The 19,775-nt window shown below is 33.4% G+C and overlaps 1 protein-coding gene across 1 annotated transcript in view; it reads left to right on the forward strand.

Moving 5' to 3' along the window:
- Positions 1-382: 382 nt before the first annotated feature.
- LOC147070288 (uncharacterized) overlaps positions 383-19,775 on the forward strand; it is a 352,102-nt gene continuing 332,709 nt past the window's right edge. Inside the window, exon 1 of the mRNA XM_085949475.1 lies at positions 383-844. Coding sequence (XP_085805601.1) covers positions 739-844 — 106 coding nt within the window. The 5' untranslated portion in view covers positions 383-738. The remainder of the gene's footprint in view (positions 845-19,775) is intronic.

Raw genomic sequence — 19,775 nt, forward strand, 5'->3', positions numbered from 1 at the left:
TTGGATACAAAATGTATTAATTAGCATAAAAGATTTACCAGGACTACAATTTTTTGTCAGGTTAACGATGTCTAGTTCACTACCGTTTCCTTTCAACGTCCTTGGTGTAGTAACTGTAGAATGCGTCTCAAACATATTTTTGAAAGCCTTTCCTTTCTCCCTGGTCTACTGGATAGTCATGTGCTTTATCCAAAAAATACGAAGTTTTTGGCTTCAACACCACATTTCGAAGGCACCAATTACCTTCTGCTCTCTTGTCCTCAGGGTCCATAGCTCGACACCGTACAAAAAATATATTGACGTTAATAAAATAAATATTGTAAATTCTACATGATGTATAAAAATATTCATTTTTTTGTCTTTCTTTTGTTTCAGGAAAGGTCAAGCAAGAAGTGAAAAAATCATTTTTAAAATGTTGCTCGAGTAAAAACGATATGTAATATATATCGGAATTTGAGTACAATCTAGATTGATTTGATGATAATGAAATGTCTCTAAATTCATTGGAGTAGTGAATAGATTGAACAAAATATATTGTTATAAGTATTTATTATTGTGTAAGAACAAATTAAAAAATCAAATGTTACAATGATTAAAAATACACTAAAAAATAACAACATTTGACATAAATATTATTATGCAAACAAAAGACAAAAATGCTCTGCTGAAAGTGGTTATGTTGTTTGTGGTAACATCAGTAAGTGAAATTATTAGTGAAAGTAGAAGAGAAACGACAAGATGATTTCTGACTGGAGGTTCAGAGGAAACGGACGCTTCGGGAGAGGCGCCGTTCTCATCTTCATGCTGCTGAGGATTGCACATGACGTCAGAGCTGATAACTTGGGTTAGTCATATCGTTTACCTGAGAGTATTGCCTTTTTGATTTGTAATATTATTGTGTACGGAACGTATTTTTGTAATGAATCAGCAAATGAAATGTGGTTGCGTTTTTTATAGTGAACTATAATTGATTTTGATGGAATGATTGTGATGGTGGATATGGATGCTGGGGGGGAGTAAATTAGGATGCCAGCCACTAACCTTTTAAGTTGTTGATGATCTTGCTACGTGGTTTGTTTGCACTATCACTCCTGCGGTATTTTGGGTCACTCGGTGCGCGGCACTTGATGTTCAAAGGTGGGCTTATACTGTAAGTGTTTTTAAGCCCGCGGTCGATGAATGACTAGAGTTTATTTATTAATAATCGGTCGACTACTGACTCATAACTGAGTTGCGCCTGGTCTTGCGACAATAATGAGGATTTGAGGTAGGAGGAAAATATAGGGATGAGGGCGACCATAATTGGCTCAATCAAAATGATGAATCGATGCGCCTTGAACGTTATCGTGTTGTGCATGACGACAAAGTTGATAGCTTGTGTTAATACTAGAAACCTCATAATATCTTGGCTATGATTTTATAGCGCTGTATGCAGTGTTACGAACTATAATGGGGGTCGGAGGCTTGGATTTATACCAGACAGTACGGAGGGAGGACGTAGTTCCCCAGATCACTATTATCTATAGCTAAGATAATAATATAGTAAGCAGTAAGATTCTAATTATGTTATATCATATATTCATAATAAAAAATATACTTATTATATAGCTTGCTAGAGATTCTAACAAAAGACATTATCGTAATTAAACAAATCATAATATACACTATTGATCAAGGTTATGATTGAGGAAATGCTGACAATCGCTTCCGTCAATTTGTTTTGTAAAAACATACATATTGAAGTGTATCACACTTATAAATAATGCTCAATGGTATAATCGCTATATTTTTATTATACAGAGATCACCATCAAATTATTATTTTACTATATAAATAGTCAACTGCGTGACGGTTAAAGTAAATTAAGCCTCAGTTTAAGTCGTGATGAGTCACATTTTCTCACGGGTCAAGCGGGTTACTCATGATTAATTTACTTTCGCGTAGCCTGGTCAAGGAAATAAAATCAGGAATGGTTAATGCATATCCTTCAAAATCTCAATAATCTGACTCAATTAATATAAAATCTATTTCGCGATCGATGTATTAAACATTCATTGTTCTATTGTCACAGAATGGATTAACAAATGGTATTCTGAATTCTGCATTCCCGAATGCTGAAATCCCGAATGGCCGAAATCCCGAATGGCCGGAATCCCGAAGGCCGAAATCCCGAAAAATAAAAAAATACAAACACTAATAATTATTGCGCAATCTTAACACTTATCTTGAATTGCGCAATTATTACTGTTTGTTTTCTTTTTATTTTTCGGGATTTCGGCCTTCGGGATTGCGGCCATTCGGGTTTTCAGCGTTGGGATTTCGGTATTCGGGATTTCGGCTTTCGGGATTTAGGCTTTCGGGATTTCGGCTATTCGGGATTTCAGCATTCGGGATTTCAGCCTTCGGGATTCCGGCTTTCGGGATTTCGGCTATTCTGGATTTCAGTATTTGGGATTTCAACCTTCGGGATTCCGGCTTTCGCGATTTCGACCCAAATCCCCGATAGGCTATACTTCAATAGATATTATGTGAGTATTCTACGAAAATTAACCACCTATTATAGACATTTAATGGTGTGTGTTGCAGCCTTCAAATACACCAATATTGAATGAGCGCCATGCATAAACTGAGAGCAGTTATCAGAACGAAGGATAAACGTATTCTTTAAACGCGGTTAAGTTTATCCCATATTTTTCCACACTCGGGATCGGTTGCCTGTTACTCCATACCCGTTAGGTATTTCAGTTCCCATTATTTCTGAGATTTCTGCCTATTATAAATAGTATGCAATAAATTGGGTATTTTAAGTTTAAGTTTAAGTTTTAGTAAGAGATTTTTTGTGTAGGTACGTATATCAGAAAACTACCAACAATAAAACATATGGAAAAGCTTAACAAAGTAAATGAAAACGTGTCGATGCATATCGACATAATGCTTTTTATTATTCTTTCATTTCGCAATTTTTAACGGTGAGTTTTAAAAAAACACTAGATCGTAGTTAAAAAATCTTTGGAACGTATGAACGTTATAACGTGACGCTAACGAAGTGTTGCAGAGTGTGGCGATAAAAAAATTAAAATGCTAAGTCAAAAATTCCATTTTGCTTCCATACGTGTATAAAATAAACATAACAAAATGTGCAATCGAACGGAAGATAAAAACTATTAGTGACAACTGAAGCAGACAACATTTTACAACGTGGACGATATTTTTAATATTTGCATTTTTAAATACGAATAGGTGTGTATACATAGTATGGACTATGAAGGGACCTAGTATTAGCGATTTCAAGTTAAAATGCAAATATCTATCAATACATACAATTGTAAAAATATTTTCTTGAAGCATTGATATTAGATAATAATATAGGAAAGTAACCTGTGCTCATGGTAATGGAACAACTGTACATCAGGACAATTGGACGCCGTACTGTCGTAGGCACGTTTACAGAACGTAGACGAGGAATTTAAATTTAATTTCTATCTACTACTTTACTACTTAGTTGTTTTAATTAATTTTACTCTTAACATAATGTTTTTTTTTTATTGTGGATTGAGAATTACCATGCCTAAGGCTTTATATAAAAATTAAAAACTCTTTTTTCATTGGAACTTAATTAAATCATTATTTACGTGTGCATATTTAAATTCTCACCAACTATTAAATCATAATAATATGATAATCTAAATATAAATAATAATATTAAATATTTTTTTTAAAAGTACCTATATGTACATAACGTCTATTTATTTTCGAATTGCGTGGCGTCCAGTTGTCCCGGCGCCAAATCGTTATAAACCCGTGCTCATGTATAGCGGTGAGACGTGGTATCCTAGAAAGCTTCAAAGGTTTCTTTTTTGAGCTTTAAGAATCGATGTCTATGCCGAATCTTAGAGGTACACCGGTACGATAGCGTTACAAATATTCGAGTTCGTAGGCGGACACGGCAACCATCGGTGATTGAGGTAATCACTAAGAGACGTTCCACGTGGCTAGGATATGTATTCCAGATGCCGCCAAAGAGTGCAATACGCGCGTAAACACGCACGTTAACGTTATTTTACTCCCTACTTCAATTATAGTTTGTCAATTTATGGCTATGGCCGTATGTTGTAGCTTAACCACTGGGGAATGCCAAAAGAAATGGCGTATTTAAAAAAACACTACCTTATTCTTAGGTCAATAATTATTATAAAGCAATCATTATTCGTAGGATGTTTATCACACTTGAATGGTCAAAAACATAGCTTATAATGAGTATCTTTAGAATTATCTTCAAATGTGTTAATCTTGCCCATTTTTTGAATAATAAAATGCCTAATTCTTGTCAAATTTGGGATCACAGAGATTATCAATATAATTTTTTATCGTAAATATTTCACTATAATAATATCGACATAAATTATACTGATGGTTTTATAAATGCGTTTAAAAATTAATAAATGTAAAAAATCTTAACACAACTGCACATTTATGTACTGAAATATGACTATATTCTAAAACATTAGAGAGAGAGGTTTAAAAGAATACTATTTTATGTAATAAAAATACTTTATGCAGTCATGAAATGTTTAAAATAAATATAAAGGATAATAAGGCTACAAAATTATATAAAAAGATTATCTACAACGTTAAAGGAATGTCCAGTGTCATGCTTTGAAAATACAATAAAAGCTCCATTTTGACCTACGCTGAGCATGTCCGCCCTTAAATTATTATGTTTTTTCTCATTCGTGAACAATTTTGCCCAAATGGAGTTAGCCGGTTTGCAGATCAACGGTTACATTGTCGACTTATCCAATTTGAAGTCGACAATGAATGTCCCATTTGATTGAAGTAGACGTAACGGTTCCTAATTATTATAATATAAACAATGTTGTTTTATTTAAATTAATTTAAAAAAATATTATAAAAACAAGTATGTCGTAATATAAATAACGACAACACAATATAATAAAGAAACGAAAAAATAGACCGACTTATTTTGTTCGTACATAATAATATTGTCTATGACTACTGATTTAACCACGATAACAATGCTGTGGATTTGATCTAGTTTTAGTTTTATATATTTTTCTAGTTATTGTCCATTTTTTGTGAGTTTTTTATAAGATAGTCATACGAATGATGATACAATGATATTTACTATTTCTCATAATCTAGTTAAAAGATCTCAGCATTCGCAGCTATAAAACTGAAATAAATAGGGAGAGTGTTTATAGCCTGTGTATGGGATTCCATATAATATTCATTGTAAGAATAAGGAAGTGCCTGGATTTTTATTACTTTTAAACCTTCCGCAAACCGTTTTTTTGTTACAAAAAGAAATATTCTCTGTGTTTTCTTGTTCTCTTCCTTTTTTCGTATTTTGGCAGCTGAGACCGAACAAAACAAACCCGAAACCCGACAAACATGATAAATGCTGTAAACTGCAAACGAATGTTATTATTTTATCCCTAGGAATTCATTCAATAAACAGAAATATATCATCAAACAGTCGATTAATAAACCGCTTTCAAAAAAAACTAAAAACGCAATCACTAGGGCTTGCAATCACGGGATTCTGTGATCCCACTCGTTTTAATAGGCACCAAAAAAACCGTGATTGAAAATACATGTTTGTGAATCTCGAATTTAATCAAAATTTAGTTTTTTTTATGAAAAAACTGACACACTTAATGCTTATAATATTATTTCATTAAAGGAATGTGCTCCTTTATCCGATTTCATTGAAAAAAAAAATTAAACACAGTACCTAAAGGTTCTCAAAGTGTGCATCGAGGTATATTATAAGGATTTTTTGGTGTACGCTTAAAATTATATCAATACCATTATTAACATAACGTGTTACATCCTTATTTGGCTACAGATGCATCATTGTTATACTTATTCTAATAACTTTCTAGTGTTATAATGCTAAAACTTACGGTGTGTTTAGGTTCATAATCGACTACACAATCATCCTTTAATAATCTCTATCTCACGCTGTCTCTCCCTTTTGTTTGCTGCACTCAGCCTCTCATCATTCTTCTAGAAGTTCATCTGCTCTGCGGGCCGGCTAGGTACGAGTAACAAGCGCCAAAATTAAATCAAAATAAAAATAGTGGCTAGGTAAAAATGAAAAGTATATTTCATAATAATTATGCCAGAAGTTTAATATCATTGAACTGTTTTATAACAGTACATTTAATTAAAACATTTTTTAGACAGAAATTTAGGAAACTATAATGAATATTCGTCGTTCATTGCTAGATAAAAACGGTGAATACTGATTATATTTGTGATTAAAACAGTAGCACAGAACAGATAATAAATATAATTCCGACAGACTATATTCGATACGCTACATTTTGATGCAGGGTTTTGAATGCGTGAGTGTCCTACAAAAATGAAACAAGCATTATGCACGTGCAATAGTGTGTGTAATACATCGATATTAAATGAGCGTCTATGCATAAACCGAGAGCATTTGTCAGTATTCGACGTATGGTGTATTCTTGACACGTGATTAAGTTTATCCCGGATTCTTCCTTACTCGAGATCGGTTACCTGCTACTCCTTATCTGTCAGGTATTTTAGTTCCCATTATTTCTGAGTTCCTGGGCAGTACCTAGTTTGATTTCAATACAATGTAAGAAATTATGTAATGAACGACATTCTCGCTCATATCACACAGAAAATCTTTTTAGGGCGCCATGAAACAAAATGTTTAAAACCACTGAATTACTGTAATATTAGAAAAAATTATTCCATACTAATTATTATCAAAAAATGATATTTTTAAATGTTCGTGTTTTTAGTAGCATATGTACTATCATTTCCCTCCATTTTGGTAAGTGAAAACAAACTGTCACTTTTATTTTGTTGTCTGATTTCGGGATTTGGAGGTGAACAATAACACACCGGAATTGTTTTGGAAACGGCAAGGTATATTTACGTTAATATTATATAATGGTTACATTTTTAATAATTTAATTTTGCGGAGAACGAAATTGGCGTATTCGCGATTTAGCTGTTTGTAGCGTTCTGCGCGCCATCTTGTGTTTTTTTCCAACGAAAGCCGTCGTCGAAAAAAGCGACGTTGCAAATCTTAACGGTTATAATCTACTTTACGGCATTGCCGGCTCGGCTCTGTTATTATTATTTATTTTCGTAATCAGCGCTTTACTATTTGTTGGGTTTGATACCGATTCGGGCCTCTCCAGATACACAGAGACATCCCCAAATGGGGTCCATACGGGGGTGCCACAGTACTTATAATAAGTATACATGTAAAAGAATGCAGATAAATGACAAAAATCGACTTGTTCTTGTATAATCCGTAATTATTGAAAAAAATACTAATTTCACGATTCCCGGATTGAAAATTATCCGGTATTGCAATCCCTGATAATATCTTGAGGCTATATTTAACTAACATAGCTTGGAAATGTTTTTTAGATCGTGAAACGTTCGAATTCATCAAGTTTTATTGCTTGGAAAATTTAGTTTTTGCAATGTTCAATCAAGCGAAACGAAAACAATGTGAACTTTTCGTATCTTCCAAACGATAAAAATACCACTAAGTCCCGAATACGGCAAATACTAATCGACATGAAAATATTGACGTGTAATTATTAAGACGATACTCAATATACGTCAATTTATTTCGTGATGGCGACGGGGGTATTAATTCTTAAATCGTGTAAAGATGACTAAAAACGTTACCCATTTACTTGAAAAAGAAAACATGTCAATGAATATATTACTATTGTTACTAATAGAACAATAAACAGAACATTAATTAGACGCATGTTGGATTTATATGACAAATTATATTTCATTCGGCATGCGTCACTTGCACCCGCGACCCGCAATCCGCGCATCGCCTAGCCACGATCTTTGTAGATCATGCCTCAACTGAGCTATAGCCTTAATGCATTTGAAAATAGTTTTCAAATATTTATTCAGTGTGATATTGGTACTTTAATAAAGTTGTGATTATATTGAGTCGCACGTGACGTCACTTTAAGCTGCCGCTACGGAAAAAAGTGTGTAATGTCGTTTTTTTGGGTGTTAAAAATGTTATCAGACTGATGCTCTCATCATGTAGCACATTTTTAGCCTTTTTAAACGAACAGTGTCAGTTAGCAAAATCTGCCGAAATTACCAGAACAACAATGATGTCACCTCACGTTGTACCGCACTACACCGACACCTGCATGACTCAATGAACGTTTTTTATCATCTTCTACGAGGCTACACATTTTAGATTTATATCAAAATACTCAAAGTGTTTGAATATGGGGAATGTACTCTGAAAAGAGTGGGGGTTTGTGATTGAACCGACTAGAAACTATAATTATTAGTATGTGAGGTAAATTCGGAAGTATGTAGGTATTACTTATACCCTGCCACAGTATCTTTTCGAAGTGGACCCCCTAAATAGGATTTGTCCGTGTGCGCACCTGAGTGAATTAAAAAAAATACAAGACTTTGAATTTGTTGATGATTATGGAACAAGTGTTAATATAACTACAGTAATATTATTAAGTTGAGGTTAAATCAACTAATACGGGATTAAATATTAAAAAGAGAGTATGAAAATAATTCTTCAAAGTAAAAGTAAACTCAACTGACAAAACTAGATCTATATGACTGACTGGACGGAAATTCTCTGATATACATGGCATATCCAAAAGAATCTCCATTTTCAAGAACATAGGAGAACAATTTCAAAGTTTGTGTCCTAAATTTAAACTTGTCGCCACACGGGTGACAACGCCGGTGCAGATTCAATTTGAAGTAGATAGCTTTGCACTAAATGCAACATTTCCAGTAATGAATTGGAAAATCCAGTGTTCAGAAGAAATCTGTGTAAAGCGAAATATAGTAATAATATTGGTTACATGTACATGTTTACACCTATGGTGGCCGCGCGGCTTAAGCGTTGGACTATAACGCCGTGGGTCCCAGGTTCGAATCCTGGGGCTGGCAAGTACACATATTGATTTTCAATTTGTGTGTCAGGGTATGGACCTAATAAATAGGTTCAGCAAGTGGTTGAAATCCATTTCTCGTAAAAAACTAAGTCTGTTAATACAAACCTCTACTCTGCGGAGGCCCATATTATGATCCTATTAGGATCGGACATGGTCGGAAAAAAAATGTAAATTGTACGTAAAACATTTCACCATGGCACAGTTTGTCGTGAGCTTTCTTATCAAAAAGAGATGACCGTATACTATACGGTCTCTAATATTATTAGATTTAATATGAAACTTAATTCAATTTTCATAGCTGATTTCAGCAAAATTCATGAATTCAATAATGAAAACCTAACCTGATCTAACCGAATCCAACTCAACCTAACCTAACCTATCAACTAATCCAGTATATCGGCTATTTTCAAAATTTGTTTGCTGCTGGCTTCCTGTAAACCGACAAGAACCGTGTTTTATTTAGACATGATTTTATGTCAGTACTGTACGACCCAAAGAGGTTAGACGGTCTTTAATATACGGCCATATATTTCCGATAAAACATTTCACCGTGAAGATACGGTGAACTGCATACGTACAAGTTTCCGGACACGAATAATATTATGTCTTCGATCAAATTTAATAATGGCAGATTTTTTGTGTTTTCTCTTTTAATACTAATTATTGTGGATTGGATAGTTGTTGCTATCTGATATAATATTACGTTTCCAATTATATGCATTAACTACTCGCGTCTAATAATGATACATGCAACACTAGACTGGATCTCGCCTGCTACGTGTCGAATACGTCGATGTGACGTCATCGTTATTTACAAAATACACGCTACCAAATGGAGCTCCGCAGATTGGTCAAATGGGACTTTTTAGTTTGAAAAAAACATCTACTGCTGCAATCGATAAGTTACGTCATGCTTCTCGGGCTGCGAGTTGAAGGCGCCAAGACGCACAAGAACACCTACGGATTGGTCATTCCTATACCGGCTTGCCGATCGACGCATCCAAATATCTATACGTTAAGAAGCTTATGTGCGACTGTCACTAGATGGATGTGCGCGGTCTTTAAAAGCAACACCGGATCGACGTTTTCGGAAGGTTTATTATTTATATATTTTATTTGTATATTTATCAAAATCCTTAGTTAACTACTTTGTAATAGAAGATACTGATTTCCCCTGTAAACAACTTAGGTACATACGGAATAGCTTAATTTTGTTCACCCATCCGATAACTATAATATATAGCGCATAATGTTGCTTGACTGGTTTATATTATACTATTTGCCTAGATATAATAATATCGTCACCTTAATACTACAACTAGATAACTTGATTTTAACTGTTTTTGAGATAGTTATTGAATATGATTCTACATCATCTTCTCTACAAAATAATAAAACTAGGTATGTCAGAATAAGTTAATGGTAACTGTATTAATTTTATGTTTGAAAATATTAGATAACTTCAAAACTTTTTACTCTTTAAAGTGTATTAGGTACATAAATTAAATAATATATCTACAATATGTTTTCATACAATTAAATATAATTTAAAGTAATAATAATTGTAGCCTATATTTATGTTAATCAAGTAAAGTTTAAAATTTATTTTCCCAACAGTGATGAAATCATAGTTATCTAGTTGTAGTATTGAGGTGACGATAAATGTTAGCGACAGTTATTCTATATCAAGGGATAGGTAATCTAAAACCAAGATTTACATTTAAACTCGCTTTGTATATTGAGACTTATTCATCGAATCTAAAGTCAATGTATACCTACACGTAGCGAAGCCGAAAGAGAATTAAATTTGGTAGACTTAATATATTATATTATATATAAAATGAAATTATTATATAATTAATTTACGGTTAGTGTGCGTTATTAATTTAAATACCGCAATGCCCGCAAGGCATTGTTTAGGAAGCCGTGTGTTGTCAAAACATTTCGTCTTCCGAATTGCTTGCCAAACTTATGCCATCTGTTCGCATCTTAAAATAGTTTTGTAAAAGTAAGTATAGATATCACGATTATTGTTTACACGGGATGAAATATTGTTTGGAAAATAATAAACATTGCACAAGGTAAGCATTATGCATAAAAATATAAGTATGTACAAGGTGACACACATTTATTTTAAAAGCAATTCGGACGTGCGCAATCGGTGTAATGGAGTTACAATAAAAATTCTACTCTACTTAAAACACAATTTTAATTATATTACAGATTTTTACCTACATTTTAATCAGCCAAATTTGCAATGTCTTACTAAAAGATGAAAAACTTTCGTATGTTATGGAGATTGCAGCGCTCGTCTGATGGCAGTCGTATCGGCCAATATGGCCATGGCATTATATCCAAACTTAACTAAAGTAATAATAAGTAAACATGATCAGAAAACATTTCAATACAGATAGTTACACCAGTCAATTTTTGGCTGGACATGGTGGCTTCGCTAGTAGGGTCTATGAGTTTGGTCTTGTTATCAGTTCAACATGTCCATGTGGCAGAGAAATACAGGATGCAAACCACATCCTTTGGGAATGTACTAAAATGTGTACGGAAAGGAAAGAGTTCCTCAAATCGGTTCAATCAGCTATTGTGCCTATCGGACCATCTGATCTGGTCGCCACAAAGGCAAATTTTGTTGCATTTAGAAAAATTGCGGCGTCATATTACCAACGTATCAGCTTTTATTACTTATTACAGTTTTTAATTTTGCAGTCTTGTCTCTTATGGGTACTTCCAACTTAAAGTTATGTAAATTCAGTCAAAGCACATTTGAGTGGGTGGTGACGTCGGTCTTGGGTAACTGTTTTCGAGACATTACCAGTTTAAAAAAATTGCTTCATATTAAACGTAGGGTCTTGTGATCTCCCGATTAAGACCGGGGCTGGGTTGGTTTGGTGGGCCATTACTTCATAATATTCATGATTTAACTTCAATAGAGGACGATTACATGCCATAACTTGAATCAGGAAATTGTGCCTGACTTGTAGACTTTCATTCCTTGAATACAAAAATCTTAAATCATCGTATTTAAAAAAAAAAAAATCAATCATATCAAATCATCAGTATAAAATATTATTATTTAATAATAATAACTGAACATTAACCGTGACAGAATGTTCAGTCTAGTGTAGACGCAAACTTATAAAAATAAACTGCAAAATAAACCAAACTCAGATATGCTTAACTTGCAAGTTGCCAAAGCATCAGAATGCAGGCGTACCAACCCCTCCCATTTGTTTTTTGTCATTTTGACATTTTTTCAGTCGGAAACGCAAAAAATAAGAAAAGCAAAGCTTTGGCATTACTTCTGCTTTAAACGTGCATACTTCCACGTACCAGAGTATTATTAAATTTGACAGTGGTAGCTATTTTTACACATTTTTTGCGCATTTCCTACTCATAGGAACTGAAATAATCGTGGATAAAGTATATAATATAATATTTCTACGGATTGCTGTGTCATGCGTCATGCCTAAATACACGACCCAGCGCATTTATTCTATACACAAGACTGTATCGGCAGCTATCGAGAGTAGTTTTGTATCGAAGTATTAGCACTTATTGTAACAATTACAATAAGTTAGTTGTACTTGTTACAATAAGTGCTATGTTTTAACAGCACTTGGGTGTGCTAAATTTTAGAGCGAGATATACAGTTTTGACTGTTTAGACGGTTAACTTATTGTAACAATTATAATAGGTATTTCAGTATAAACGCAGATTCAAAATACTAACAGTCCCACCGAGCGATTAATGTAATTTAAATATTTTGAGTATAGCCCGAGCCGATTCGACATTAAGAGTATAATACACTTCATGTCTATACATTGACAATTAATAATCAGGAGTTAAGTCATTTTTTTAACAGACGATAACTGAACAAGAAGTTTTTTCTCGTTAACGTTTGACTTTAATAGATCGAATTTTCATATAATCACCCATACACTAGTGCACGCTAACCAAAGTCTCGGGAGATTGCTCCTCGGATACTCTTAGCACAACATTGCAGGACCACTTATCGTTCGTTATGACACGGTATACGTTTACATAGCTTTTAGAGGTGAAATCAAGTCGAGTTTCCAATAAAACTGTATAATAATTGAAAAGCCATAATTACGGTATTTTATATTTTCAGAACTTTAATGATATTGCCTTGTATGAATCTGTAAATTATTTTGTTCGGCCAGATGGAGCTTTGTGTGGTTTCCATATAAAAATTACTAAAACGAGCTTTATATAGACATACACGTAATTTTCCTATGCAACAAAGTATAAATAAAGATTAATAGCACATGTTGTCTGTTTTCATAAAATCATATAATATATATTCTTCTTCTTCCACCTTATCACGTCCCAACATTGGGGCATAGGGCAAGCACAAGTTGGCGCCATTTCCCTCGGTCCATCGCCAACTCCTGCGCCTCCTGCCATGTCAGACCTGCGGCACGTAGGTCGCTTTTTTAGCACCGCTGCAGGATGAGGGAGGGCCGGCCACGGCGACGGAACCCTTGAGACTGTGCCACAAGGGTACGAAGTGCCGCACTCTTTGGCGGCATCCATCAAATAAAAAATATAATATTTATTATATTATTAGCGAAATAATGAAGATGAAATAATAATCAAATTAAATTCCCGTAAACATTTTTTCAGCTACCTAAAATAGACTATTGTGACGCTAGATTTCAAAATCAGCCAAGTCCATAATAGATGAATAGGAGAAAAACAGCTTTTTGTTTTCTCAAATACACAGTCACAAGGGTGAAAGTTTATATTATTTCGAGTATAGAATATTTAAAATTAATAAATTCTACATTTTGATAATGCAGAAATGTTAGAAAGCATTAGTTCTTCAGCAATTCACAAACAAGTCAAAAATACCTAAAGGTGGACTTGGCTGATTTTGAAATGTAGCGAGACTTATTCTTTCACCAGATACCCTTCGTCACTTATGTCTCTGAATAGAAATTCAATTATAAATTAATATGTATTACTTTTACTAACAAAATTTAATTTAACTAGATCTCATTATAAAGTTTAGTATTGTATAAATAGATTATTTTTCATATAAATATCGCGCTGTTAGATATACGTCTTTCAACGACATAATTAATTATAATGAGGTACGTTGTTACAATGTAAGCTATGACCTGCTTAGTTATAGACTTATATTGAATCTTTTTATATTGGTATAGAGCTATTCAAAGTGCTGAGTGATGATAATAATACGATAATAAAAAATATTGTCATCGGCTTTACTACCAGTCAGCTGTAGTAGGGCGGCCATTTTTGGCTCGGCACCGCGTTACCATCTCGCGGGTCTATTTAAATTTAGAACGCGAATCGTCGTTTGGTCGTTGCCGTGTTGTTTGTTTGTTGTTGGGGGGAATAGAAATGCGGCACGAAGCTGGCACACATGGCAGTTATTGCAAATCTATTGAATATTGGAAATAAATTACATAATTATTATTTTTCTAAAATATATCATAGTGTGTGTGAGTGACAGAAAGTGATGCAATAGGCTTAATGTAAGTGAAGTCGGGAATAAAACCACTATCATTCAATAATAAAATTCGCCATTTTCTAATTTGTGCGCACTAGAAGAAATTGCATCTACGCATGTTCAAGGTTAAGTTGTTCCTCGTTTAACTACTTTCATACCATAAATTTCACTGGTAAATATGTATATAAAACAAACATCATCATCAGTCTGAATCTATCCACTGCTGAATGAAGACCTATCCAAGCTGATGCCACTTCTCTCGGTCGTGTGTGTAGCGTTTCCACGTACTTCTGCAGAACTTCATCATTTCATCGATCCAGTGGCCTCTAGGTCAACCTTGTGGACGTTTTGTACCTCTTGGATACCACTGGATGATTCAATTTGTCCAGCGATTGTCCCTTCTTCGAGCTATGCGTCCAGCCCATTTACATTTGAGGTTTTTAGCAAACTCTATAAAATAAACGTAAACACTAATTGATAGTAAACCATGGTCAAGCTCGAATCAGCAACCTTCCAGTTGACAGCCAAGCGCGTTGTTAAGTGCACTATTGAGGTCGTCGTAAATGTGGCAATTAAGGCTGTCAGTTTAAAAGTTGGCAACCTTCATATTCCGCTATTTTGCGATAATTGAAAAAATCTATGAAACACATTAAGGCTATAACTCAGTTGAGGCATGGTCTAAAAAGATCGTGGCTAGGCAATGCGCGAATTGTGCAAATGACGCGTGCCGAACGAAATATAATTTGTCATATAAACCCAACATGCGTCCATTTAATGTTCTGTTTATTGTTCTATTAGTAACAATAATAATAAGAAAATGGCGAAATTAAATGTTCTTAACGACGTTAATATTAATAAAAATAGAGATAATCTCATAAAGTTGTCAAGCACAATCAGGATTGCAAATAATAAAATATTATTTTCTTTTCGGAAAGTTGGGCACATATTAGAAAATGATTTGATAATTAATAATGAGTATCGTAATAAAATGTCCAAATTATTAAAGAATCCTGTTAAAAGTAAGTCGTAGAATATTAAAAAAATAGCGACTGATGGAATATAAAGGACTAAATATACAGAATCAACATCACGAAAAAAAGTATAAACGGAAGTAACAACTTTTAAAGTAATAGCCTCGTTTGGAGGGTCCTTTTGAAATTTTCTGACGAATCGATTCCTTCCGAATGATTTTAAAATCAATAGCCACAATTTTTGAGTAAACATTGTAATAAGGTGGGTAAAAAACTGGACGGGGTGGATTGTTTTGATATCGAGTTAAGTAGCCGAATATATAAGTCTCTGGACTCGATTATTTCAACAATAATAAAAAAGATATTAAAATTGTCTTTTACATAAAATCTTAGATAATAGAAAAATATATATTATACAGTATAATATACGTTGGTTTTCAAACGAATACTAGACGAAGTATTGTCATGCAGTCTGTCGATTGTCTCTTGAAGACTCAAGATTTAGTAAGGAAATAAAATAGCTTCATTTTCGTACTCCAGATTCCACAGTTTTGTCATGAGGTGACAGCTATGCCTCAGTCAAGCCGAAGAAAATGAGACGTCAAAGAAAATAGTGCCTAAAATAATTTACTAATAATCTTGCGGCACACTTCTCAAAAGCTCGGTGCATTCTATAGCGTGTCGCCGAAAAGTTGCTTGGATACACTAATAGCACTTACCTGTCAAGCGAAAAAAATTCGAATTTCGAATGTTTTAATGTGTACCTATTTATTTGAGGCTATCCAAGTTGTAAGAATTCATTAATAATTTCTTGATTGGTATCGCGATAGTCCCATTTTACCATAAATAATGAATTTCGAATAACGATAGTTATGCTAATTATTGTTTATTCGAATACAATGCGGTAATCTGTTTAATGAAGATTTTCGATTGCATATTTCGTTTTTTCGTTAAACAAACAGTTTACCATATTCTATTCAAAGTATGAAGAATATTTATCACTACCGTCGAAGTTTACAGTTTCTTGTCATGGTCAGACTATTATAGTGGGACTTATACTATACATACTCATCTAGTAAAAAAAAGAAATACAATACTACTTCTTTACCATGTTTGATCCTAAGAGGATCATATGGGCGTCCACAGAATGTAGGTTGTATTAACAGATTTTGTTTTTTACGAGATGGATGGTAACCGCTTAACCTATTCGGTCCATACTGTGACTACAAACACAATTGAAGAAAATTCATCAATGAATTCACAATTGAAGAGATTCAATCCTGGGATCCACGACATTACAAGCCGACGCTTAAGCCGCTCAGCCATCGTGAAAGAAAAACAATACTTTATTAAAATTATTTTGGTATGTGCATTTAATAGATTATGTTTAATATCACTGACCTATTCAAATATTCCCAAGCCTACATTTAAAAGTGTGAATTTACATTATTCGAGGGAATTCCAAAATCGCATACACAGTAATGTGGCTCAGTTGATTAACAAATTTAATATAACGATTTTTAACAAAACGACGCTCGAAAACTCGAAATTTAATTAAATTATTACAATATTATGATAAGTTGATTAAAAACAAATTGTTTTTAAATATTTAAATTAAGTGGATAATATGATAATGATAATCATAATTAAAAGCTTCATAATATATTGACTATACATCTGTCACGATTATAAATTATAATATACACAAAGATTTTTTATTGAATTCGATGACGTACCTATACTTATGTGGATATATGGCTAACATCGGATTCCTGTGACCCACATCTCAATTATAATATTATAAATTAAAGATTATTCATTTTTTACGTATAATCAATCAGTACCAATATATACCTAATATGATTTCATATTAATACTATCGACCGATGGTACTTGATGGAATTTGAATTTGAATTCTAATGGATTTAAGTTTTCTACTATTCCATTTTAGTTCCTACTACTACAAAAATATTATAACACTTAATTTTTCTTCTTTTCTTAATTTTTCAATAATAAATTATTTATATTTAAAGCTGTTTCGAGCTATAAACCTATCCTTGGATATATGTTCCATTGCGACCTGTTAGTTATTAGGGATGCCTACTGTCCCGATTTGGCCAGGATCATCCCTAAACTGAAGCACTCGCCCATAATCGCAATTGGAACTTACCAGGAATGTAAAATATCCTATATTTTTATTTAAAAAAAAAACTTATAAACGGAAATTCTTTAATTTCGCTGGAAAAATCTACTATCATCGTGGATGGCTGGAAGAGCTAAAAGAGAAGCTTTTGACTTTCAATCTGGGCACAGTTCCGTATACATCCCGAAAAAAATTCCTGGAAGAACTAAAAGCTTTCGAAGCTCTTGATCGAAAATTTGGAAAAACGTTTTCTATTGTATTTTTTTGTTAAAAGAATGTTTTACTTTTTTTTAATATCCCCATAATATAATTGAAAATATATATATTACGTCTTATTCTTAGAACGATCTATAAAATATTGAAATTGAATAGGTATTTCTTCCTTGTAAAACTAGTGTTCTTGTTTAATTTGTACCGTATCCACAGTTTATGAAAGTCGAAGAAAGACAATTGGAATGTATGGTAGATTATTGTCTGATTTGATATTGAATAGTAGACCATAGCCTACGTTTGTTAAATTATAATCTGTATGAATAAATAAATACGGAAAATATTTACGTATGTATTATAAATCTATATAATAAATGATTAATAAAAAGAACATGATGTAACTGTATGTGCAGTCTTGAAATGTAGAGCACCTACCGAGTTTCATTTAAGTGTGTATTTGTTTCTGAAACCACGGGAATACCACACTTGTATAGCGATCGAGTACGCTTCGCTGGAATTTCGGCGAATTTTCTATTATAAAAGTGAAAATATTCAAGAGGCATTCGGGAATTTTTCGCATTGTTTTATCGCCCGCTCGAACTCATTTCGTGCGCCGGTAGTTGATGATCGCTTTGTGTGGAATTTCAAATCGAGATTCTCGAATCCCAATCAATATAATTTTTTCGAGAGGTTTTTCTATTCAGTGAATTTTAAAACCATTTTAAACTTCATTAACAAATAACAATTGTGGTTAGTTAGTTCGAAATATGAAGAACAAAATGAATAGTAAAACTAAAGTATAATAGTAAATAAATCATGCTCTAATTATTCGTGCCTATAACATATATATGTATATCTATATATATACCGCTTATACCAAGATTCAAAACTCTCCACCTTCATAAAACTCCAGAGGCTGAACTGGGCAGGCCATGTCCAGTGCATGCCTGAATCACGGATACCGAAGAAAATCCTCGAAGGAAATCCAGAGGGGAAAGGGCCAGTGGGAAAGCCACGCACATGATGGGTTGACAACATTACAAAAGATGCCAACCAGCTGCTAAAAATCATGAACTGGAAAAGACGTGCGGAGGACCGTTCCGGCTGGAGGACGGTGGTGGAGGAGGCCAGGGATCGACTTGAGTTGTAGCGCTATTGAAGAAGAAGTATAACATATATACATAAGCGTGAATTTCAATAGTTTTGACAGAAGATATGACGTAGTTAGAGTGACGCCAAGTGAGACAAAAAAATGATGCAATAGGCTTCAAAACTTAATTATAATCATTCTAGCATTTTTTCTATAAATTCTTAGGTTCTTAAAGCTATCTTGATTTCACCCTTACTTTCGTATATCTTTTTCACTATTAATTGAGTAAGTATATATTTTTGTCGCTGTTAGTTCTAGTCTAGACCAATCTCTTTTGTTCGTAATGGAATACGACGCTCTGTTTCCAATGAGGATTTTAATGTATGACTGGTGAATGAAATCTGACGGATATCTTAAGATACGGTAGAGATACTGATGTTTATAAATACCTAGTAGTAGAACTATATTTGTACTTTCTTCTTCGAATGATCTTTCAATAAATTTATCTTATGAAGTTGTTCTTAGATGTGTATGTGCCCCACTGGTAATTCCACCTAATGTTTTATTAGTTTATCGCAGTTTTTAGCAATTTATTTACCTTTATCTCATAAGAAGTAAGACCAAGAACAATGATGCTTACAGTTTCAAAAAAATGATATTTATTCATTATTGTATAAGGTACTCTTTAGTACGAGGGTGGGTCAATAATTCCTTAGAAAAAAGCATTAAAACAGGTTTTATTTTTGTATTTTTTTTTTATTTCTCAACATAATTTCCTTGGAGCTCAATACACTTGGTTAGACGTTTCTCAATTTTTTTTAAACCGTCAGAAAAATAAGTTTTCGGAAGGTCCTCAAAATAAGCATTTGTC

Source organism: Rhyacophila brunnea, unplaced genomic scaffold (genome assembly GCF_057557595.1).
Source record: "Rhyacophila brunnea isolate RB1 unplaced genomic scaffold, BYU_Rbru_1.0 scaffold_22, whole genome shotgun sequence".
In the NCBI taxonomy this organism is placed as follows: Eukaryota; Metazoa; Arthropoda; class Insecta; order Trichoptera; family Rhyacophilidae; genus Rhyacophila; species Rhyacophila brunnea.